At 40.7% G+C, this 26,711-nt stretch overlaps 1 protein-coding gene across 1 annotated transcript in view; it reads right to left on the bottom strand.

Annotated features, from left to right (window-relative positions):
- Window positions 1-26,711, bottom strand: part of LOC124616559 (monocarboxylate transporter 2-like) — an 80,475-nt gene that overhangs the window by 41,356 nt on the left and 12,408 nt on the right. The window contains exons 2-5 of the mRNA XM_047144878.1: window positions 26,408-26,505; window positions 16,685-16,811; window positions 12,931-13,074; window positions 1,941-2,417 (exon numbers count right to left, since the gene is read on the bottom strand). Coding sequence (XP_047000834.1) covers window positions 1,941-2,417; window positions 12,931-13,074; window positions 16,685-16,811; window positions 26,408-26,497 — 838 coding nt within the window. The 5' untranslated portion in view covers window positions 26,498-26,505. The remainder of the gene's footprint in view (window positions 1-1,940; window positions 2,418-12,930; window positions 13,075-16,684; window positions 16,812-26,407; window positions 26,506-26,711) is intronic.

The raw sequence follows: 26,711 nt of genomic DNA, 5'->3' as shown, positions 1-26,711 counted from the left end.
AGAAAACGTTCAGGGTGTTGGGACTAGAGTGCAGTGTCGGACTATCTGGGTAACATGATGGGGTACGCAGACAATAAGATGACGTCGAAATACAGGGTGATCAAAAAGTCAGTATAAATTTGAAAACTGAATAAATCACGGAATAATGTAGATAGAGAGGTACAAATTGACACGCATGCTTGGAATGACGTGGGGTTTTATTAGAACCAAAAAAATTCAAAAGTTCAAAAAATGTCCGACAGATGGGGCTTCATATGATCAGAATAGCAATAATTCGCATAACAAAGTAAGACAAAGCAAAGATGACGTTCTTTACAGGAAATGCTCAATATGTCCACCATCATTCCTCAACAATAGCTGTAGTCGAGGAATAATGTTGTGAACAGCAGTGTAAAGCATGTCCGGAGTTAGGGTGAGGCACTGGCGTCGGATGTTGTCTTTCAGCATCCCTAGAGATGTCGGTCGATCACGATACACTTGCGACTTGAGGTAACCCCAAAGCCAATAATCGCACGGACTGAGGTCTGGGGACCTGGGAGGCCAAGCATGACGAAAGAGGCGGCTGAGCACACGATCATCACCAAACGACGCGCGCAAGAGATCTTCCACGCGTCTAGCAATATGGGGTGGAGCGCTATCCTGCATAAACATCGTACGTTCCAGGAGGTGTTTATCAGCCAGGCTGGGGATGATGCGATTCTGTAACATATCGGCGTACCTCTCACCCGTCACGGTAGCAGTTAGCGCCGTCTGTCAGACATTTAGTGAACTTTTTCTTTTGGTTCTAACAAAACCCCATGTCATTCCAAGCATGTGTGTCAATTTCTACCTCTCTATCTACATTATTCCGTGGTTTGTTGAGTTTTCAAATTTATACTGACTTTTTGATCACCGAGTATGACTATACTACACACACATAAAAACCCATGTTTTGGCAGGAAGGATTCAATAGTCGATATGTATTGGGAAGCTGTACTTCAATGAGCCGGCCGCGGTGGCCGTGCGGGTCTAGGCGCTTCAGTCTGGAACCGCGGGACTGCTACGGTCGCAGGTTCGAATCCTGCCTAGGGCATGGATGTGTGTGATGTCCTTAGGTTAGTCAGGTTTAAGTAGTTCTAATTTCTAGGGGACTGATGACCTACGATGTTAAGTCACATAGTCCTGAGAGCCATTTTGCACTTGAATGAACTTCATACGATGTGTGCATTTACATAAATGGTAGAAAGACCGAGTAAAGTGGCGAAGTACCATTGATACCCCAATCCAACCAGATGTAGGATAGAGGGGAAACGAAGATGATGATGAATTGAGTAATGTGAATTTGAATGATTAATACTGTTTGTTAACAATCGCTACAGGCAGATTGAGCATTGGTATCAGCATGTCAGAAGTGTGTACCAAGACTTTGTGAACAGTTAGCATGACAGTGGTGTAAATATGAAGCAATTAAGAATATAAATGCTTGTATTCACCCAGTGCCCAAGTTTGCAAGTGTAGAGTGGTCACTAGGATCTTAGGCAGACAGTACATAGTATAGACCAACACTGGATGGAACATAAGAGGATTTTTCCACAGAGGTTATCCGAAGAGGTCAGTTGCGTCAGATCTTCCCTTCGAAAACGGTCAAAGAACTGCATTAAGTCGCATTTGCGTCATCACATTGGCACAACAATAGAAGATACTGGAAGCCTTTCTAAATAATGACGGCAAGTTTCAAATAAGTACAGCAGAGGCAGTGGAGGCATTGCTTAATTTGATGAAGGTCTGAGCACTACGATGACACAGCTGATAGAATAGCTATATAACGGCGAGGTCACCTAAGGCAGTAGTTGACCAGCTGTTCTCTGCAGAAGCTCACGGAACTGCAACCGCTGAGTGCAGTTCCCTAGTCAATAAGGTTTTAGTATTTCGTAGGTAAGAGTGTGTACGACGATACTCACTGTGCTGGACTAGGCTTGAGTCCTCTTTGCCAGTTGGAGGCAGACGCTTGCTGTCATCGACAGACATGGCTGTGCTCATGTCGCCCAGCTCTGAGGCAGCTAACGACGCCATGGACGTGTCACGCCACGGTCGCTGAACCTTGGCCGACTCTACATCTGCAGCAGCGCCACTCGTGGCCCCGCCTGGCTCCACTTTCAGCGGCTTCAGCTCGCTGGCAACTGGTCGGCGCTCGGCGTGCCACTCAAGCGGGTGGAAGAGGAGGCTGCCGGCAGGAAGGTGCATGGCTACGCCTCCCAGGACCAGCATGGCGCCGCTGAAGCCGTAGTTCTCCAGCAGCAAACGCACCAGGTGTGGCATCGCCATCTGGCCCAGGTTGATACCCGCTGTAGATATGCCGACGGCGCGCCCTCGCGCCTTCACGAAGTACATTTTGACTGCTAAGAAGGCAGAGGGCGCGAACAGACCACTGCCAAGACCTGTGCAATGTGAAGCAAACGTAGGTAACTCTGAACCTGATGTTTTCCCAACATAAAATCTCTATCTACCAGCGGATTGAAACAACCAATAAACTGTTTTATCTTATTTATTACAAAACCTTTTAGAAAGCCTGTAACTGGAAAGACAGTAAAGCTGTTTGTAAAATTAAAAACAGATAATGAGAAAAATTAATCATCATACATTTTCAGTTGCTGCCAAGAAGCAAGGCGGGTATTAGAAACAGATTAGCATAGACAAAGACGCTGTTCCTAGATAAAAGAATTCCACTATCAAATAATGGCCTTATTTTAATTTCTGAAAATTAGCGCTTAGAGCGCAGCAGTGTATAGAAATGTATCGTTGACTGTCGGCAATCCTGAAAGGAAGTGAAACAAGGTATTTGACATTTGGTGCTAAAGAAGGGCGTTGATAACTAAGTCGACTGATTAAATATTAAATTTAGAGGTCCTGACAAGAATCTGAGAAGTAAAAAGCGTGTGGGGAACACTGAGAAGATGTCGACAGACTATGGATATTAGTATAACAGGGAAAATCTTTCATAGTAATAGTGGGAGCTGTAGAAGAGAAAAAGTGTACGGAAAGGCAGCGAATACAGCCAGCAACTAGCTCAGGATGTTGAATGCTACTCTGAGATGAAGAAGTGGACACATGAGAAGATGTGATGGTGGATAAGATGAAACTGGCGGGAAGACTGATAAAATACCCTAAGAATAAAAAGAGAACACCCAAATTACATACACCTGTTTAGAGGACATGTAACATCTCATTTCGTCCTGATAATAGCAGCTCTACATCGCTGTATCAACTCAAAGAAAGCGTTGGAAAAACCTACCTAATCCACGACTACTCAACCACCTTCAACAAGTCACACGGACCGTGCTAAATCTGGGTCCAAGACAAGCACCTCTCCCATATGTCGAAAAAATGCGTGACACACTGAGATCACGTGATATGTCAAGTACTACAGTCACCGTCATGTCGATAGAGTGTCCTGCAATCCATTCTAAAATGTCTCAGGAACCATAGCGGGTGCTAGAAGACGTTGGGCGCAACAACACAATGCATTGTCTTGTTGAAGCTGCAGGCGAACCAGCCGTTACACGTCATTGGACAGTAGGTTCCTCTGTCGATCGCTGTTGACACCAGACGTAAGAGTATCTCCAGTCGGTCCCATGTTAACAACCGTCAGACGAGATCTATCTGTGCACTGTTCGCAAGTCGGTTGCACTGTACTATGTGGTTCTCAGCCTAACTGCAGCTGTTGACCATGTACCAATGTGTACCTCGACGTATCAGTCCAAGGGAGCTTTCCCATTGAGCGAGCGTCTCATGACCGTTTTACTGAACCAATTACTGTATCCCTGCTATTTGACGCACAGTGGACAGAGATATATGTGTTGTGCAAGGACAACAAAAAATCACAGGGTGAGGAACCCAAGGCCATCCAGATTATGTTCGTAACTATAAAATATAACGAAGTGCTGTTTTCACGTGCTTATAACGCTCGGTTTGCTAATTTTTACTTTTTTCCCTTGGAACTCTGAATTTTTTTTTCTATTTCCTTTTTCTTCCTCCATTAGTTATGTTTTCCCCAGGTCTGCTTTAACTTCCGTGATCCAAGTTATTGATTTTTTTGGGTCTCTGCCAAAAAGGTTGAAAATTCTGTTTGTTATTCTTTTCTCTTCAAGCTTTTTCAGGTGCCCATAACATAAAACACTTCTCTTTCACATTGTGCCTCATATTCTTTCTATTCTTTCATAAATTGTTTATTACCTCTTAATTTCCGTTTCCCACTGTCGGGGTTTGGTCCCAAGGCTTTCATGTTTTCCTTTCCTTCTCTTCTATTTTATCTAATTGTTACTCTGTATTTATCGAAAGGCATTCTGCAGCAAAACGGTATTCTGGTCTAATGACGGCGTTGCAGTAGCAGAGGTTTGCAATCAACGACAAAGATTTCATGTTTCACAAGACTTCTGTTAATGTAAAAGTCACTTCCACTTTCCTTGCCCTTACTAAGTCAGCTTCTTTGTTCAAAAACATTCTAGCATTATTTCAACTAGAAATTTAAATGCTGTAGCCTTTTCCATTCTTCCACTATCAACTTCCATGTATTTCGGTGTCTCTCTTGTTTAGGAGATATAAATGTGTTGTTGCATCTTCTATACGTTCAGTTAAGAAGGCAAGATCTTCTGCAAAAGTCAAACAATCATTTCTCAGATTATCCCTTTTTCTGTTAATAATGATTTTTTTTTAATTCCTTCTTCTTCTACTCTCTTCTTCAATTTTCTGAATACCATTTTTAGTACTCTCTTGAAGTGCAATGATTTTAATCCATATTCTTGTCTTACAACAGTTTTGATCTCAAAACTTCGTTAGTTTCACCTAAAAATTTAATTTTGCATTTCGCATTTGTGATTCTGTCTTTTGTGATTGCAATTGACTTATTTCCAGAATGAGATTTTCACTCTGCAGCGGAGTGTGCGTTGATAAACTTCCTGGCAGATTAAAACTGTGTGCTAGACTGAGACTCGAAATCGGGACGTTTGCATTTTGCGGGCAAGTGCTCTACCAACTGAGCTACCTAAGCACGACTCACGACCGGTTCTCACAGCTTCAATTCTGCCAGTACCTCATCTCCTACTTTCCATACTTAACAGAAGCGCTTCTGCTAACCTTGCAGAACTAGCACTGCAGAGTGAAAATCTCATTAGAAAAAAATTAGCTAAGTTTGGGACAGTATATTCAGAAGACACTTGCTTCAGGAAGACAGATGAAGAGACATGCCCCAGGTCGTTGCAGAGAGCCGCAGAGAGAAATAGGTTCTACAGAAGATCGTCCTATTCTGAACACTCCTTGGCTCTGTTCTAATCGCTGATCTAGTTGGCTTTCAAGCCTGTTTTGTAAATCTTTTGAAACAATTTTGTTAGTCACTGGTAGAAGGGGGATTCCTCTTTAGTTGTTGAGGGTCAGATTTATATCTTTTCTTGTGAATTGGATGAATTAATGCCGCTCTCCAAATTTCTGGTTTAGCTTCTGTTTCCAAGCATTTTGAAAGAATCCGTGTCCTTTCTTGACTCTGCTAGCATTTGAAGTGTTCTACATTGCACGAGTTACTGAATTCTCCCCATGGGCATTTTTTATTCTTCAGATCTTTAATGATATTTTTGGTTTCCAGTCATGCTAGGAGATTCTGAATTTCTGCAAGTGACTATGTCCCAGAAATTTTTCTTTAGGTTCTTCACGAGTTAACAAAGGCTTGAAATATCTTGCTAATATTTCACAGTTTCCTTGATTTTTTTACACTTAATGTACCATTTTCAATTTAGAAGCACAATTTGGTGCTTGGTAAGTTAGAAGACTTTATTTCAAAGGATTATAAAATTTATAGCGGTTCTTGGTACTATTCTTTTGTAGGTCTTTCTCAATTATTGATAGATGGCTCCTTTTAAACTACATTTTGAGTGGCCTTAAGCGTTTTGATTTTTGACACCTTTGTTATTTAGAGCTAGTAACACTGCTGTGCCCCTCCAGACATTGGATGCAGTTCCACATCGGGCAACTGTCACATCCAAATGCTCTTGTGTGTCTGAATATTGCACCATTCGACCAGCTGGAAAAATGGATACTCACAATACGGACCAGTTCAGACTTTGTCAGGTGCTAACAACACTGAATCACACGAGTGCACGGTATCCTCATGTCTTTCACAATGATTACTCGACAGATGAGGCTGTTCACGTCCCTTGTACATGTTACCATGTCTGGTGACAATAGTATACGGGAACAACACTAATTTCTTGTGGTATCCATTCTACATGTCACAGAGGATTGCAACTCTTAATCATTAACGTACCATCAGTAGAGTGTACATGTGGGAAGTAACATTGACATGTAGTCAGGTATTGTGGTTGTTTTACTATTTTTGTTACACAGTATAATTACCTGATTTGAATACATTTCCAGTTGACTTACCTCCTTAGCTCTGTATTTTAACGATGTGGTTTTGGATGGTAGAGCTATTCAATATTTTTTTGTTGATTACCATAGGCTGGCGAGTAATTGCTGCATAGTCACTGACAGACATATAAGTGCTGATAACAAGTTTCCTTTCAGAGGCTGTGCAGTCCAGAATCGGTACCCCAAACAGGCACAACCACGACGAGAACTGAGACAATCATCCCACCGACACACCAGCTTGAAGATACCTATTTGGTAAAATACTGTGTAGAGCTGTGCGAAGAAGTCTTTATCTGTTTGCTGCACATAATCGCTTGATAAGAATCTTTGACCTTTCAAGGTCTCTTTTAAAGGACTGAAGGCGTGATATTCGCATGTGGAGAGATCAGACCTGCAGGGCAGGTGCTCGAGTGTGTCACGTTTGAGTCACACTGATAAGGCTGGGCTCTCAGATCGACTGGTATCTTGTTTCGAATTAAGACCAGCACAGAATTTGGCGTGCCATTCCACGATGGTTGTTTCGTACACACATGCTGTCCCATGTACGTTTTTCATTTTATGATGGATGTCTGCCAGAGTACGTCCTTCGGCAGCCAAGAAAAGAATAGCAGCAAGTTAGTACTGTTTGGACACATTTGGTGATAATGTTGCCATCGTTAATGTTTCCACATCTACCACACAGACATGAGAAAGACTTGAATGCCATATTAGCCTACATGTCAGCGCTTATGTATGTGCATCAGAGTTGCGCTATGTTGCATATACGCTCCAGCAGTCCAGTAAATGGAAACTTTTTGATCACCTCCTATGTATGTGTGGGATGTTAGAGGTATGAGAGCAGGTATTTCTTTTGGGGACTGAGGACAATCTAGTGAAGGACGTTTCATCATTATTTAGTTCATTTTCAGACTAATAATTATATTATGAGCGGTATGCTTTTAGGTTGCTTAGTACTTCTAAGTCCGCATTGCACAAGCAAGCCATTAATGTCTATTTTCTGCGTGGCAGCAGGTCAGGTATTCTAGTGACAGGGATAGTGCTCTTTGTGGCACAGTTATGAACATTCAGAAAACATCAAGTAGTAAATTATGTTACGTGTTTGTAGGAAGACTGTTGATCACCAAGAAAAAGCAACTAAAACACGGAAGTGGGTACATTTTAAGACATCAGTGATCAAAATATCTATACCTATACGCCCAACACCTTGTATATAAAAGAGGACCTAGGAAAAAATTCCCTGATATAAGACAAACATGCTGGTGCAAACCCTATATCGCAACCAGGCAATAACAGTGACATAAGGCAAAAATACAGTACTTGAGAAAACTCGAATTAAAGAATTAATTCCATAAAACTTATATTGAAATAATGTAAGCTTCCCTTAAATTTCAAGTAAGTATTGGTGGCAGTAAATGGCTTTATATTTTTCGTACATATTGGGGGAATTACCACAATTTTTTCAGTGACATAAACTAAAGATGCTGTGTTTCTACTTGTGTCACTTTTTTCCCAGGGTGCGATATGTTAAAGAAAGACACTCAAGGGAAGATCGATGAGTATCACTGAAACGTACAAAAGAACAGCATGCCACGAACAGTTTTAGGCATGTGAAATGAATGCATTGTCTTGCAGCAATAATTGGTTTCTTGGTTTTATGTTACTCTGTCGTGCCCAAGAGATCTGTAGGTAATCAAAGTAACATGAATAGAAAGCAAGAAGACGAGCACGCACGTTTGACATGGAGACCTAAAACTGACTTGCAGACCTAAAGTTACAACAACCTATGTGAAAACCAAAAGCCAACATGTGACTAGAAATAACTGTATCGTGCAGATAAGGTTGATTTTAGGACGTCGACACATCACATAACGCTGGCGATAGATAACAAACAAAATAGCTAAATACTACGAAATAATGTGAATACTGCAAAGTCCCATCAAATACAAATGAAGTGCTATTGTGTCGCGATCCGTCATTCTATTGTACGACTACATTGACGACCTCCTTTGGCATTAACTCAGTTTCTCCGACTGTTCAAATGGACTTCTGGCTCGGTACCAAATCATTAACACACTGAAACTTCCAGACAGATTAAAACTCTATTCCGGACGTGGATTCGAAGTTGGGATCTTTACCTTTCGCGGGCAAGTGTTCACCGACTGAGCAATCCCGGTACAACTCACGACCAACTCTCACGGATTTACTTTTACCAGTATCTCTTACCTTCCAAACTCACTTTGACTGAACGCTATTTCTCAAACACTGTCTCTGAAAGTCATTCAGTGCGGGAAAAAAATTGTCGACATCGCTATCAATTTGGCAGCATGTAATTTCAACGATAGACTAACAGACATTACGGAATAATGGACGTACTCAAATCTGAGATCCGACCAGTCTGTTACAACTTGTACGAGAAAGAGAACGAAAATGTATCGAGCGACCGGAGCAGCATATGACAGAAGCTGCCAAAGCGGCGCGTAGGACCACCATGGTCATGAAGAAGATGGACGACGACCTCCTTTGGGATCTGGAAGGATAACTCTATAGTCCAGGGATCGCTGACTGTTAACTCAGCTACCAAAAATCTAGCCCAAAAGTTTAAATGCGTTTTTCTTGAGAACAGATTTTTCAAATTAGGGGGAAGCATAGCTTCGGAACGGTGTATACAATTTTGATCGGTATTTGATGCTGGCATTTTAAATCGAATTCTCTATCAGCGTACGTAGCCGTTTTGTGATGTCTTCGTAAGTCTGTTTTCGGTGCAAACTTTTATCTCGATTTTGTGGATGAATAAATTGAGATTTGTTTCAACACGCCACAGTTTTGTTAGAATTTCATATTTTTCAATTATCCTATGTGTGCTCATATCCTATGTGTGCTCATACTTGGGGACAATATTATGGAAATGGAAGAGGATGTAGATGAAGATGAAATGGGAGATAAGATACTGCGTGAAGAGTTTGACAGAGCACTGAAAGACCTGAGTCGAAACAAGGCCCCGGGAGTAGACAACATTCCATTAGAACTACTGATGGCCTTGGGAGAGCCAGTCATGACAAAACTCTACCATCTGGTGAGCAAGATGTATGAGACAGGCGAAATACCCTCAGACTTCAAGAAGAATGTAGTAATTCCAATCCCAAAAAAAGCAGGTGTTGACAGATGTGAAAATTACCGAACTATCAGTTTAATAAGTCACAGCTGCAAAATACTAACGCGAATTCTTTACAGACGAATGGAAAAACTGGTAGAAGCGGACCTCGGGGAAGATCAGTTTGGATTCCGTAGAAATGTTGGAACACGTGAGGCAATACTAACCTTACGACTTATCTTAGAAGAAAGATTAAGGAAAAGCAAACCTCCGTGTCTAGCATTTGTAGACTTAGAGAAAGCTTTTGACAACGTTAGCTGGAATACTCTCTTTCAAATTCTGAAGGTGGCAGGGGTAGAATACAGGGAGAGAAAGGGCATTTACAATTTGTACAGAAACCAGATGGCAGTTATAGGAGTCGAGGGGCATGAAAAGGAAGCAGTGGTTGGGAAAGGAGTGAGACAGGGTTGTAGCCTCTCCCCGATGTTATTCCATCTGTATATTGAGCAAGCAGTAAAGGAAACAAAAGAAAAATTCGGAGTAGGTATTAAAATTCATGGAGAAGAAGTAAAAACTTTGAGGTTCGCCGATGACATTGTAATTCTGTCAGAGACAGCAAAGGACTTGGAAGAGCAGTTGAACGGAATGGGCAGTGTCTTGAAAGGAGGATATAAGATGAACATCAACAAAAGCAAAACGAGGATAATGGAATGTAGTCAAATTAAATCGGGTGATGCTGAGGGGATTAGATTAGGAAATGAGACACTTAAAGTAGTAAAGGAGTTTTGCTGTCTAGGGAGTAAAATAACTGATGGTCGAAGTAGAGAGGATATAAAATGTAGACTGGCAATGGCAAGGAAATCGTTTCTGAAGAAGAGACATTTGTTAACATCGAGTATAGATTTAAGTGTCAGGAAGTCATTTCTGAAAGTATTTGTATGGAGTGTAGCCATGTATGGAAGTGAAACATGGACGATAACCAGTTTGGACAAGAAGAGAATAGAAGCTTTCGAAATGTGATGCTACAGAAGAATGCTCAAGATAAGGTGGGTAGATAACGTAACTAATGAGGAGGTATTGAATAGGATTGGGGAGAAGAGAAGTTTGTGGCACAACTTGACTAGAAGAAGGGATCGGTTGGTAGGACATGTTTTGAGGCATCAAGGCATCACAAATTTAGCATTGGAGGGCAGCGTGGAGGGTAAAAATCGTAGAGGGAGACCAAGAGATCAATATATTAAGCAGATTCAGAAGGATGTAGGTTGCAGTAGGTACTGGGAGATGAAGGAGCTTGCACAGGATAGAGTAGTATGGACAGCTGCATCAAACCAGTCTCAGTGACTGAAGACCACAACAACAACAACAGCATGTGTGCTCAAGCAAAATATATTGAAAATGGCAAACAAAAATTATTTTGTTACGGGTCCAAAGAGGGGGTGGGGGGGCATCGGGAATTCCAGCCAAGGACCAATATTCCGACTGGAAGGGGATCTTCCACCTTGTGGTGTCGTCACTGCGAGCATCGGATGTGGACACAAAAATGGTCTTTTTAATTAAGCACACAAGTACAAGGAATAAAAATATATCCTCAGATTTGGCATTACCTTTTATTTTACTTGAAAAAGGTTAAGAAAGTCAGCTATTTTTGACGCGTTCAAAGAACGCTACGCTATTAGCCAACCAGGTTTCATCTGTGATGGAGGTAATCGATAAAAATAAAAAAGTGAATGTAACACTTACTGCTTGTTATTGTTATCATAATGCACATTGAGCTTCGAAAGTTGAAAATCGGAACACTGACGTCAGTCACAGAACCTCAAACCACTATCAGTAAGGCGTTAGCAAAAATTAAATAGTGCCGAAGACATGTAGCTTAGACCAGCAACGATAGGAAAACTGCAACTTGGCTTTGAGAGTTATCATTCACCTTGTGTATCAAAAGCAGGTCGGGTGTATGTATGCGGACGACCAAAATATGGGATGGCAATGTAATGATGAGGTCGAAATACAGCAAGAATTGTGTGGAGGCATAGTTGCCCATGGATCTTCAGTTATGGCACTCACGTAATGGCATCCACAGACACAATACGTCGGTATTTAACTTCAGTTTGATTGTACTGGCAGTCGGTAGCCCATTACTACATCCCATGTAGTCAGACGCCCAAGGAGCAAACGAAATCTAACCAAAATAATATTACTTCTGTTAAAGTCTACGTGTCTAATTGTATCACACGCTGCGTAAGGTGCTTCTCTGGATCAGTGTTGTCTTCCAAGCACATGGTATCAGGCCTCACACTACTAACATGCAGTCATAGTTAAACACCATCCATGGCCTGTCCGTCACAGAATGTATCATCAACGATGACCAAGAGTTTCTTTTTAGAGCATAGTGCCCACTGTACTTATTTATAGCCGTCTTTAAGCAAACAGAATACGATATACAAAGGAATTGACGACATTAGCTACCAAGGGGCATTGGCTTATGTCAACGGGACAAGTTGAAAATTTGTACCATACTGGGATTCCAGCCCGCTCTCAGTCGCCACAGTCACACGTAATACCCCAGCATGCCTCCCGTCACACCTAAATTCTCAACTTATCTACATACTAACGATGTAGTGCCACAGTCCATCAGCTACATTACTCAAAGCATCTCGGCAATTCCCATCAGTGTTCGAGCTTGTTTGCATCTACACTGAATGTATCATTAGCCATATTCGCCTGAATTATGTATGTGGCTTCTTTTCTTATGGCCATCTCTTAAGTAACAGACACCATTTTGATCAAATCATTGCCCACTGGCAGCTAATGTAGTTAATTCTTTTGTGTCTTGATTCGTAGATGCTGAAGGATCAAAATGATGACCGTCCTTTTGGAAATGACAGAAAGAGTAGACGCCACATGTATAATTAATGCGAAGATGGCCTATGATACCTTCAGTTCAGATGCACACCAAGCTCTAACTCTTATGGGAATTGATGGGATCCTATGAGTCTGAAAGAACAGACACCTCATGTAGAAACAGAATACTCCACTGACTCACGAATTACACAAAATTTCTCTTAATGATGTGTCCAGCGAATGAATTCGAAATGTAGTCGGTGGACTAAAATGAAAGACCAAAATACGTCCAACACGCTAAGTGCTTTGTTCGTACTGGTTTTAGTCTGATACTCATGAAACTGCCCTAAGCAAAATGAAAACGATTTCAGCTCATTCCATTCCAAATGGAGCGCTAATAGTCACTTCAGGATGGACGACGGACACATTACGAAATTAGACGAGATTAACAAAAAAGTGACAGGGCAAAAATACAATAAAGAAAAGAGGAAAATAATAAGGAAAGGTAAGATGGGCAAGGAAACATTAATGGTCAGAGGTAACTGCGAGGAATGAAAATAATCGCACAAGTTTTGACAAAGTAAGTAAATTGGCTCACTAACCCAAGAGGATGCTGTAGGTGATAATAAACTGGATGAAAGAATTGGCGATGCTGGTGAGAACGAGCCCCACCACTACAAGGCAGCCTCCGCTGAAAGCCACTTGGCGTATACTGAATGTCTTCAGCAGTGGCCCTGTGACAATGCCTGGAAAAGATGTACATAGTTGCATTTAGGAATTTATACGCAAGAAGCATACATTATTTGTCGTTAAGCGATCACAGGCATCAATTATGATGGAACCGTCAAGAATTGTAATTAATTTTCAAAGTAGTTTTGCTGGCAATGTTTGTTTCATTTATTTTCTGGGCTCAAACACAGAGATGCACAGGAGCGTCTTTATCATCATGGCATTAGACGGGATCAGCGGCCGGAGCGCGGACATAGGGTCGGGCCGTCTGTTAGCACTACAGGAAGCTATGACGTCAAGCGCCTAAACTGTCAACCGAATACAACCTTGCTCTTACTTGGAGTTCGTGTGGGCTTGTATCCCGACTTTTGCAGTCGACATTCGTGATTTATGGTTTTGGTTTCGTTACGTCTCTCAAATTATTCCTTTTGTTTACTGGTCATCGACAAAAGCGGAATACTCGTGCGCGCTTGCCGTATAACTGCAATCTCCATTTGTTTTCTTTAATCATTGTTTTACTTTGCCTGATCGTCTTATGACCTTCAAGTCCTCAGTCACTTTTAGTCAAGACCTATACAAGTCCAAAACTATTCTATTTTTTATTTCATCCATTATAAATCGTTGCGCCGGCCGCGGTGGTCTCGCGGTTCTAGGCGCGCAGTCCGGAACCGTGCTACTGCTACGGTCGCAGGTTCGAATCCTGCCTCGGGCATGGATGTGCGTGATGTCCTTAGGTTAGTTCGGTTTAACTAGTTCTACGTTCTAGGGGACTGATGACCACAGCTGTTAAGTCCCATAGCGCTCAGAGCCATTTGAACCATTTTTATAAATCGTTGGTGAAAGTCGGCGCCTTTAAAAATAATTTTTTTCTTATAAAATAACTTTTAATTCTGCTGTTACCGATTTTCTTTTACTTAATTCTACTACTTCGGGTTTCGGGAGGTTTCCCATTCTCAAATGCATGTTTTCATGTATTATAGTATTTATGAAGGAATTGTTGATTTGCATTGTTATTCCGTTACCTTTACTGTAACGTATAAACATGCTCAGTTTTGTAATTAATGGTGCAATAGTTAGTGGTAAAGTTGCGACTTTCATTTTTCTTCTAAACTTCTCATGCAGAAACTCACACATGTTAGAAATAACTCACACAATTTACAGAGCAGAGTGTGCCCTACGAAACATAAAATCAGAATAAAAAATAGACACAAAGACGTTGTCTTGTTCATTTTTAGGCGTCCATTTTTGTACAGACGCAATTTTACAAGTAATATAGGTTATAAACTGATTTTTCGGTTGTAGTAAAATACTTATCATCTCGTTTTATTTCAAAGCATCTTCAGGGGTCATTGTAACAATCTGGTTTTCTTACAAACCTGTTTCTTAAGATCGTAAACAACTCTCATATTTAGTAATAGTGATGTAAAATCACAGAGAACTAAATAGTTGTAGAGACCGCTGAAGATTCTTCGAAATAAAACGAAATACCTGTGGTCTGAATAAGACTTCTACTACAGTCAAAAAAGAGAGTATATAAACTAATTACTTGCGATCACAAAAATATTTTATTTGTAGTCATCAGATGATGCCACAGATCGACCACAGAATATGTATATTATTCTTTAGGGCAGACTTTATTTTTCGTATCTGAATTATTATTTTCATTTGTATTCGTTACAGATTACTTACCAAATACACCCTCTGTACTACAGAATGGTATACAAACTTGTGGACGATCTGTAGCATAATTTATGTTTGACTATGTGTGAAATATCTTTGTGGCATGTACGTTTCGGTTTTTCAACTTGTGCTGTACGCAGAAAACGCTCTCGTCTACTCAAAAAGTAGTCACTCTGATTTTCTTTGGTGATGCTTGAGTTTCAAACTTCTTTCACCTTATAGGAAACATATCACGAGAACCCATGGAAAAGTCATTGCTTCTAGACAACAAAGATACTCCTGCATGTTATCCCATGTCCGCAAATCAGATAAAACAAGTCTTTATGTGCACAGAATGCCTTCGGCTGGTATCCACCTACCTCTATGTTCACTCGATCGTCCCATACAATCCTAATCCAAATTTGGCATCAGCTCCTACATGACAAAGCGAAAAATCTTGTGCATCGAGCTAATGGACTGTGACATCTGTAACATTATGTGATTGCCTTATCATTTTAAATCATTCACTAATCGAGCAGTCGCTCGGCAACAGCTATTGACAGCACATAATGTTGTGAGAATGTAAAAGGTGAACGACCTGTGACGTAACTTGCTTATTGTCGAAGCGCCGTCAGAGATGCAGTGAGTTATTGACTTTGAAAACCGCAGCGCGAAAAACGGACAGAAGAAGAACACTTTTACACTTTTTTTTATGTACGAGATATTCTCGGTGAACAGTTACTTATTTTTCTCTTGTCTCTTGTAACTTGTGTCGGACGCGCATGTCTTGCCGCCGTATTATTATCGTTAAAAATAATATTATTTTAGTGTAAAGTAAAAGTGCAATGCTGAAAGTGCAATACTGCATAGCAGTAGATTTATTGTGCGACGTGTATGTGAAAGCGTCAAAGGAATTATTTTCATTACGAGAAGAGAAGTGCCAGTCAAAACGGCATCCATGTTACATCCTTCATTGCAGTGTAAGTTCATCTATTAATTGCCATAAATTCAGAGTTAAATGGAACTGTTGTATGGACTATTTATTTATTATAGAATCTATGTCTCACTCCTTTATGAAGTTCTTTAATTTTCTTTATGTTTCTGCCAAATAGAGAGTTCACAGTCACGAATTCTTTCGTCGAGATCGGACGGAAGTTGCATGCGGCGAAATATTTTCTCCGCGCCATATTCTACTGGTAAATGCATGATAAACTGCGGTCCCTTAGGAAATTCATGCTGAGCTATCATAAATAATTATATTTTGAGTAGGCATTTACTCTCCTCTGCAATGCAACTTCCGACTGATCAGACGATCCAACAAGAAACAGCAGCACACGGTCGGCGTTCGCAAAAATATGTCCACCGCTGATTATAGCTATATGTTACAGCACAAAAGTAAACATATTGTTATAATTAGCGACTACGAACGGGGACATATATAACTGTATGTTTATGTATACACATTACGTAAATATATCGTTATACATCCCTGCCACCACAAATAAACTTACACACTTGCTGACTGTTCCTTGTTAGTAGGTCGCAGCTGACAGTCTTCCACTGCACTACGCACCTTTAGTTCTAGAATACCCTATTAGAAATCATCTTCTGTGAACATTTTCTTTTAATTGCATCATTACAAATTTTATGATGTTGGACAGTCTCCAGACATTCTTCACCAACATCTCCGTGATAGCGCATTGATTTTATGTAATCCAAAAATTCACCAGCAAGGGTTAAAAATCGTTCTGAAAGACTTGTATGAAGAAATTCACTTTAATTAAAGATGAATTCTGAACAGCATAGATTTGTTAATATATATGTCATTGTAGCTTCTTGTATTTTGTAGCCAAATATCGCTTGTTGTATGTATACTCTGCAGACTCAGTTTCCAAAGTGAAAGAGTTTTGCAAAATAATTTCAATTGGTAAGACTTGCAGCAGAGCTTGAAGCTTGTAAGACACTCACCAGAGAACTCCATGACAGCCATCATAGAGTTCAAGATGACGGCAGCACTGGTCGTGTTCAGGCCCAGGGACAGCAGCTTGTCTCCAAACAGCAGGCTGAATGTGGATACGTGGGACTGGCCCGTCATCTGGCGTGTGACACAGAAAACAAGGTGGTGCTCACAATGACGATGACCTCATGACGATGGTGTAGACTGATAAGAGTAGCCAGGCAAGGAATAACAAAATGAAAACTGCACGTGTAACAACTTGACTGGGACACAATGACCACATGCCGCGGAGTTTACAGTCGCTTGCCTAGTACTCATTTTTTGATTATATCAGTGCTATGGCATTATGATAATTCAAACATAACTTACGACTTACTTTGCAGCAATATAAGTAAAATAAAAATTAATTACCACTTTCTAATAATTTTATTTACATCCCGTTCCTTCAAATTTTATACCTCACTACCTATTCTGTTTCATAATTGTTTAGTTGAAAGTATACAGATATACGGTTACAAACATGGTAACTACACGGTTCTCAAAATTACTGCCTTGAATAAACAAGAGTATTAACACACAAAAGAATTGCTAAACGCGTTACGGGCAATTTTCTTTTCGGTTATGGAAGATTAGGCGATGGACTCCACATCCGCCTTCAGCAAGCTACTGTACGGTGAGAGGCGAATGGCATGCACTGTGTAGCGTATCAGAGTGACCCACCCAGCCCCCTCCTCTTTCCTGTTATATTCGTGAATGATGCTTGGAAAAAAAGGAAAACGTTACGTATAAATCCGGATGGTATTGATTTAAACGGTAATGATCAAGAAGAAGTAACGTATTTCCTGTTTTCGAACATGGTTTGTTGGAATTTTGTAAACTTCTTTGCGATACATAAGACCATTCTTGTAGCACTTCCCGCTTACAGTATGCTAACTAGTATGAGAGAAACTCACAGCTCCTTATCGAATATTTTCTGTCTCTTCCGTGCATACAATTTGGAAAGTGTTACAGAAAGTCGAACAACATTTAAGAATTGACTGAACGATGGTTATGAAAGCGATCTATTTCGTGTTTGAATTATTCTATATTATGATTCTTCCAATAAAAATGGATGCAGTACCGACAAACATTTAAGTGGACGTTCCACCTTAAACTGTTACTAGATACTTGAAGATTATGAATGAGTCCAATAACTAATCAACGATCGCATAGTCAAACGACATACAGATTTTTGTTAATCCTATGAAGATTATGACTGAATCCAATAACTGATCAATGATCGCCTAGTCAAACGAGATACAGATTTTTTTTTACCTATGTGCTTTGTGTAATTGCAGCGAAAACTTTCTGGAAGTCGAGAAGCTTTCCAGGATTAGCTCTCCTATCTTGCAGTTCTCGTAAATGTATGTGACTTCTGAGAACAGGGAATATATGACCACATGATTCTGAAGTATTTTAGGTCCAAATTTAAGTACAGCAGTGAGAAAAAATGAGCACTGAATCAAAGAGATGGGAGCTAATGGATGTTGTTGTTGTTGTGGTCTTCAGTCTAGAGACTGGTTTGATGCAGCTTTCCATGCTACTCTATCCCGTGCAAGCTTCTTCATCTCCGAGTAACTACTGCAACCTACACACTTCTAGAGACTGGTTTGATGCAGCTTTCCATGCTACTCTATCCCGTGCAAGCTTCTTCATCTCCGAGTAACTACTGCAACCTACACACTTCTCAATCTGTTTAGTGTATTCATTTCTTGGTCTCCCTCTACGATTTTTACCCTCCACGCCTGCCTCCAATACTAAATTGGTGATCCCTTGATGCCTCAGAACGTGTCCTACCTACTGGTCACTTCTTCTAGTCAAATTGTCCGACAAATTCCGTTTCTTCCCAATTTTATTCAGTACTTCTTCCTTAGTTACGTAATCTACCCATCTAATCTTCAGTATGATACTGTAGCATCACATTTCGAAAGCTTCCACTCTCTTCTTCTCTAAACTACGAGGGTTGGAACTTTAGTAGTGGCAAGTATTTCTTTACAGCTCGTACAAAACAGATACTTGTTTCAAAGTTTTAGTGACCTCCAAAGTAGTCACCAGCATTGTGTATAACATGTTGCCAGCAATGTGGAAGGCGTAGGATACTCTTAGCAGTGTCAATTGTGCTGACAGTTCAATCGGCGATGTCTACTGCCCGATGAATTTGGGGCAGTTCTGAAGCGAATTCAGTGAAGTGTTTCCTTCAGTTTACAAATCAACTTGAACTCACGAGGGCTTAAGTCAGGGGAGTGCAGTAGGTGGTATAACACTTAGCAGCCCCATCAGTCAAAGAAATCAGTAACAGCTTGCACTGTACGTGTTTGAGGATTGTCCTGCAAAATGATGGTGAGGTCCTGCAGAAAGTATCATCACTTCTGTCTCTAAGCTGGGCGTAGGTTGTGGCCCAAAAAATGACCATCATAGAGACAGAAGTGATAAAACTGTCTGCACTACCTGACCATCATTCTGCAGGGCGATTCTCAAGCACGTACAGTGCAAGCTGTTACTGATTTGTTTGACTGATTGGGCTGCTAATTGCTATACCACCTACCGCACTCCCCTGACTTAAGCCCTCGTGAGTTCAACTAAATTTCTAAACTGAAGGAACCACTTAACGGCATTCGCTTCAGAACTGCTACAAATTCGCCGGGCAATAGACCGCGCCGTTCGAACTGTAAACACAAGAGTATTCTATGACTTCCACATAGCTGGCAACGGGTTATACACAATCCTGGTGACTACTTTGAAGGTCAGTAAAACTTTGAAACACTTATCTGTTTTGTATGAGCTGCAAACAAGTAGTTGCCGCTATTAAAGTTCCAACCCTCGTATTTATCGTCATTGTTTCACTTCCATACATGGCTACACTTCATATTAATACTCTCAGAAACTTCCTGACACTTAAATCTATACTCAGTGTTAACTGATTTCCCTTCTTCAGAAATGCTTTCCTCGACATTGTCAGTGTACATTTCATATCCTATCTACTTCGACCACCATCAGTTATTTTGCTTCTCAAATAACAAAACTCATCTAACACTTTAAGTGTCTCATTTTCTAACCTAAGTCCCTCAGCTTCACCTGATTTAATTCGACTACATTTCATTATCCTCGTTTTGCTTTTGTTGATGTTCATCTTATATCCTCCTTTCAAGGCACTGTCCTTCCCATTAAACTGTTCTTCCAAGTCCTTTAGCGTCTCTACCAGAATTACAATGATATCGGGAAATCTCAAAGTTTTTGTTTCTTCTCCCTGGATTAGAATTCGTACACCAAATTTTTCTTTTGTTTCCTTTACTGCTTGCTCAATATACAGATTGAATAACGCTGGGGATAGGCTACAATCCTGTCTCGCTCTCTTCCCAATCACTTTTTTCCTTTCATTCCCCTCGGCTCTTATAACTGTCGTCTGTTATCTGTATAAATTGCCAAATGCCTTTTGCTCCCTGTATTGGAATACCTGTCACCTTCAGAATTTGAAGGACAGTATTCCAGCCAACATTGTCAAAAGCTTTCTCTAAGTCTACAAATGCTAGAAACATAGATTTGCCTTTCCTTAGTCTTTCTTCTAAGGTGAGTCGTAAGGTCAGTATTGCCTCACGTGTTACATTTCTACGAATTATAAACTGATAGTCCCCAAGGTCGGCTTCTACCAATTTTTCTATTCGTCTGTAAAGAATTCGTGATAGTATTTTGCAACCGTGACTTATTAAACTGATAATTCGGTAATTCTGACACCTTTTAACACCAGCTTAATTTGGTATCGGAATTACTACATTCTTCTTGAAGTCTGAGAGTATTTCGGTCTCACACATCTTGCTCACCAGATGGTAGAGTTTTGTCCTGACTGGCTCTCCCCAGGCTAACAGTAGTTCTAATGGAACATTGTCTGCTCCCGGGGTCTTGTTTCGACTTAGGTCTTTCAGAGCTCTATCAAATACTTCACGCAGTATCATATCTCGCATTTCATCCTCATCTACGTCCTCATTCATTTCCATAATATTGCCCTCAAGTACATCGCCCTTGTATCGCCCTCTACGTACTCCTTCCACCTTTCTACTTTCCCTTCTTTGCTTGGAATTCGTTTTCCATGTGAGATCTTGATATTCGTACAGGTGGTTCTCTTGTGTCCAAAGGTCTCTCTAATTTTTCGGTGGGCAGTATCTATCTCACCCCTAGTGATATATGCTTCTACATCCTGACATTTGTCCTCAAGCCATCCCTGCTTAGCCATTTTGCACTTCCTGTCGACCTCATTTTTGAAACGATTCTATTCCTTTTTGCCTGCTTCATTCACTGCATTTTTATATTTTCTCCTTCCATCAATTAAATTCAGTATCTCTTCTGTTACCCAAGCATTTCTCCTAGCCTTCGTATTTTTACCTATTGATCCTCTGCTGCCTTCACTATTTCATCTCTCAAAGCTACCCATTCTTCCCCCGTTCTTGTCAATCGTTCCCTAATGCTCCCTCTGAACTCTCTGCAATCTCTGGTTCTTTCAGTTTATTCAGGTCCAATATCCTTAAATTCCCACCTTTTTGCACTTTATTCTCTTTTATTCTACAGTTCATTACCAATAAATTGTGGTGACAGTCCACATCTGCCCCTGGAAATGTCTTACAACTTATAAACTGGTTCCTAAATCTCTCTCTTACCATTATATAATCTATCTGAAACCTTCCAGTTTATCCAGGCCTCTTCCACGTATACAACCTTCTTTCATGATTCTGAAACCAAGCGTCAGCTACGATTAAGTTATGCTTTGGGCAAATTCTACCAGTCGGCTTCTTCTTTCATTCCTTACCTCAATTCCTTATTTACCTACTACTTGTCCTTCTCTTCCTTTTCCTACTATCGAATTACTGTCCCGACGACTTTTAAATTTTTGTCTCCTTTCATTATCTGAATAATTTGTTTCATCGCATCATACATTTCTTCAATATCTTCATCATCTGCCGAGCTATTAGGCATATAAACTTTTACTACTGTGGTAGGTATGGGCTTCTTGTCTGTCTTGGCTACACTGAAGCGTTCACTGTGCTTTTCTTAGTAGGTTACCTGGGCTCCTATTTTTTGTTCATTATTAAACCTACTCCTCCATTACCCCTATTTGATTTCGTATTTATAACTCTGTATTCACCTGACCGGAAGTCTTGTTCCTCCTGCCACCTAATTCTCACTATATGTAACTTTAACTATCCATTTCCCTTTTTAAATTTTCTAACCTACCTGCCCAATTAAGGGATCTGAAATTCCACGATCCGATCCGTAGAAGGCTAGTTTTCTTTCTCCTGATAACGTCGCCCTACTGAGTGTTCCCCGCCCGGAGATCCAAGTGGGGGATTATTTTACCTCTGGAACAATGTTCCCAAGAGAACGCCATCATCATTTAACCATTCAGTGAAATTGCATGCTCTCGGGAAATATTATGGTTGTAGTTTCCCCTTGCTTTCAGCCATTCGCAGTACCAGCACAGCAAGGCCGTTTTAGTTTATGGTACAAGGCGAGATCAGTCAATCATCCTGGCTGTTGCCCCTGCAACTACTGAAAGGCTGCTGCTCCTCTTCAGGAACCATACGTTTGTTTGGCCTCTCAACAGATACCCCTCCGTTGTGGTTGCACCTACGATACGACTATCTGTATCGCTGAGGCACGCAACCCCTCCCACCAACAGCAAAGTCCATGGTTCAAGGGGAGAAGATATGGATATATGTGAACAATTTTGCAGATCAACTTTCAAAGCGAAAGTGTGAGGTGTTTGGCTGACAGGCGACAGAAAGTAGTGGAAAGGAGAATGAAAAACATGAAGAACACACAGCAAGAAACAAACTTAACGGGGCCTGAAATCATTCATTGCACCAGACAACCCACAATTACAACGAAGTGGTACTGCTAGAAGAAACACGGGGACAGTGTGGCACTGCAGTGAAGTCGAACACCAAACGTGAACATGGGGCAGTAACAGTGGACGGAATGTAGGCTTCTCTCATAGGGTGGTTACAGAAACGGATTACAAAGATGGTACCAACTCCAGATGAACACCTACTTCCGGGAACAGTAAGACTGAGGATCCATCATCCTATAGTTCTGGTCTACAATGTTAATAGAAGTTTATTACATTGACAAATCCGCCCCCGGTAGCTGAATGGTCAGCGCGACAGAATGTCAGTTCTACGGGCCCGGGTTCGATTCCCGGCTGGGTCGGAGATTTTCTCCGCTCAGGGACTGGGTGTTGTGTTGTCCTGATCATCATCATTTCATCCACATTGACGCGCAAGTCGCCGACGTGGCGTCAGCTCGAAAGACTTGCACGCAGCAAACGGTCTACCCGACGGGAGGCACTAGTCACACGATAAAAAAAATATAAAAATTAATAAATAAATAAAAAATCTGGACAAATGTTGAATATGTACATAAATAGTCTCGAACAGTTGTATAGCTGAGGATGCTCTGGCAACAGCGTGCATAGTTGCCAGATTGTCGTTCTTGTTGCATTCTTCTGATTTCTTCAGTGACATCATCGATGACTCAGAGAATAGCGCGAAATTCAAAATAGCTGAATTCTGCTACACGATTCCCTCCACTGCTACGGTGTCACTGTCGAAGTAGGTGAGTTGTCCTAAATATAGATTGATAAGAAATGAAAAAATCAGAGATGGTTCCTTATTCTGCTGCCGTGAATTTCAAGGATAGTTTGTATGACGTCATAATCCAAGACGGCGATCCGAGATGGCGGACCAGGGGATGTTACCACAGGCTCTGTGATGTCGTAATTCGAGAAAGCTATCCACGGTGATGAGCTGATAATATTAGCCCAGCCAGCAAAGTTATCAGATTTCCCTGGTGGTATGTCATTAGTGTCCGATGGCGGGCAGGGTGGCTACTGGCCAGCCAGCCTGGTTGTCAGATTTCATATGTTCTAAGGTAGAACCTTGTCGTGACAGGAAATTAAAAAAGGAAAAATCATTTTCTCCACTCCTATGACGTTAAATTGCATTGTCTTAAAGCACTGTTACCACTGCTGGTACAGCACAGGAAAGTTTATATCTTTTGTTATAAATATTTTAGCATACAACCATTAATATTATGAAAATAATCTACAGCAACATGTTTTCGGAGCCAGGTTTCCATCATACGGCTTTCTAAGTTAATCCTACTTAAAATGCACTTCACAAAGCCCTCACGATCAAAATATAAAAACGTTAAAAATTAGATTTTGTCCATACTGGATGAGAGGACGTGGTTGTCGATGTCAATGTTAAAAAATATATCGGCTCAGCCACTTGTTTATAGTGTAAAACACTAAGATTGACCCGTTTCGGAAGTCAAGCTTCCATCATCAGAATAATAAAAAGTAAAAGAACCTGTTAAAACTCGCTAAAATGGAACATGCACCAGGCACAATAAAATTGATAATAAAATTAAAACATCGTGGCTACTTCCCTTGTTGAACACCATAGGCGACACCATTTTACAGTTTTTTATATTTTGACGACTATGTGGAGATCCACCTTGGAAGACACGGCTGCAACAACGGAAGTAGCCGCGATGTTTTAATTTTATTAGCAATTTTATTGTGCCTGGTGCATGTTCCATTTTAGCGAGTATTAACAGGTTCTTTTATTTTTTATTATTCTGATGATGGAAGCTTGACTTCCAAAACGCATTAATTTTAGTGTTTTACACTATAAACAAGTGGTTAAGCCGATATATTTCTTAACATTAATAAAAATTAGGTTCCACTAGATTGTCTTAATGCTCTTTCGCATGTTGCCCCACGTCCTCCAAAGCGCTGCTTCCATAAGGCGGTACACACCGGTCTCATTAGCTAACTGTCCGTGTACCACTAGTTCATAAACATACGTACTTGTGAAAATGAGTGGAATTTGAGAAGCTGGTGCGAACAAAGTTTTTTCTGCATCCGGGAAATTAGGCTGAAGTAACTTTCAGATATGATATATCAAATGCAAATATCTTCCGTTCTAAGAAATTTCTGAACATTATTGACGAAAGTAAACTAAGGCCAGCTAACTGCATAAATCCACAGCTTATGGGATGAGCTTAAGGCATAAGCAATGCTTTTTATTTCTTCCGATATGAAATCTGACCAGGTGACAACTTTTGTGTCGCTTGTTAGTGCAACTGGTATATGGAATCAGCTTGAGGTATTTTACGAAAGGCGATATGCAGTGAGTACTATTTATAAAATGTTGCGCTATGACATTCCTGCCGAGTATACCAGCAAACCTGAAGGATTAGCACAGTGTTTTGCAGACGATGATGAGGTAATGGAGGTACATATAATGCAGAATTTTTCAGTGGAATTCCGCCGGAATGTGGTTCGATTGTTACGGCTTGCGACTAGTACGTCGAAAGCAGATCAACGTGGAGAGTTTAACAGCATGGTGACTGGAGGAAGGGCATCGCTTGTCGTAGACTGAAGAAACGGCACGAGAATTCGCTGCCGAAAATGGTAAAAAGTCAGTATTCACAAAGTAATTTATTCAAATGTTCTGCGAACAGGGGAATACTGTTTGCTATTACTGTCAGAAAAAGGTCATTATAAGACCAAGAGCGGCGAAAGAATATTTAAATTCTCACGACAGAAACACGAAAATAAACATAAAGCTGCAAATGGAAAAATTTCAAACACTTTTGCTACTAACTTTAATCATGTTTACCCTGCTGATAGTGCTGCATCAAAACCAATGACCTCATACAAGGAACGTATTTTAGTCTTTAAATCATTATTGACTGTAACTACACTAACGTTAAACATTACTAACATACCTTGATGACAATTCTGTCACAGAGAACTGCAACTCTAATCATATATATATACCTGCCGATGGTATGTACGTGTACGAAGTTAAATGGCATCCGACCATATCTTCTTCGTGAGTTTTTTTGTGAGATGAACTCGTTTCTTGGAAACGTATTCTCCTCGCCTCTTCTCAATACATGTGTGTATCTAGGTTTATATGGTTTTCAGCGTTTCTGTAAGTTGCTTGGGGATTCATCTTCTGTCAGCGATATCTAATAGGTTGTTCCGTAGTGTTCTGTCAAACCATTTGACGTCTTTCGCTGATACAATGTATATGCTGATAAACTTAAAAGAAGCGCCGGTAATCGTACAAATACAATGGAAAACGAACGTAAGTGGCTCAAAATGACACAATTAAGAATATTGGAACACATGAATGTTCCACTACACCACAACAGCACGGAATGAGGAAACAGATTTTGGCCCATATCCCAGTGGACTGCCTAACGGGATGATAAAGGCTGGGTCCCTATATCAGTGGACTGTCTAACGGAATGCTAGAGGCAGCATCGTAACAAGTTCTCCAAAAACAGTTACCTGATTATAATGGTTAACACATCCATGCTAATGTCTTGTTCCTGAATTCACCCATAATAGGATACATCACATAGCGATGTACACAGAACTTTCAGTGTGGTATGTGTGGGATATTTGTGTATGTGTGTATATATGTATGTATGTATGTGTGTGTGTGTGTGTGTGTGTTTGTGTGTGTGTGTGTGTGTGTGTGTGTGCATAGCTTGGTATTATTTTGCTATCAGTGGACATAGAGATCTCTTGCACAGTACTTTTTGCACTCCCCGTCATGCAGTCTTAAAGTAAATCTCGTTACCTTAAAAGAATTTCGACAGATGCGGCACACTGTCTTTCAACTTACGTTGCCGATCGCGGCCGCTAACACTATTATCCAGCCCCACCCTCCGTCGGGTGGGACTAGTTCGTAGTCCACAGTCCCTGCTCCCTTCATCACTGCATCTGAAAAATAGAACATAAATAATTACGTGAATTTAAATGTTTCCCTGAGACATTTAAGTCTCTTTTTATTGTCTACGATAATGATCGAAACAGACTAAATGAATTAAAATTTGTGCTGCGGCCGGGACTCGAACCCAGGTCTTCTTGCTTCCTAGGCAGAAATGCTAAACATAACATCACCATCCGTGCACCACTTGTTCTTAAAC

Source organism: Schistocerca americana, chromosome 5, assembly GCF_021461395.2.
Source record: "Schistocerca americana isolate TAMUIC-IGC-003095 chromosome 5, iqSchAmer2.1, whole genome shotgun sequence".
Lineage (NCBI taxonomy): Eukaryota > Metazoa > Arthropoda > Insecta > Orthoptera > Acrididae > Schistocerca > Schistocerca americana.
Note: the sequence above shows the minus strand (reverse complement) of the source record. Positions and strands in the feature narration are given on the sequence as shown.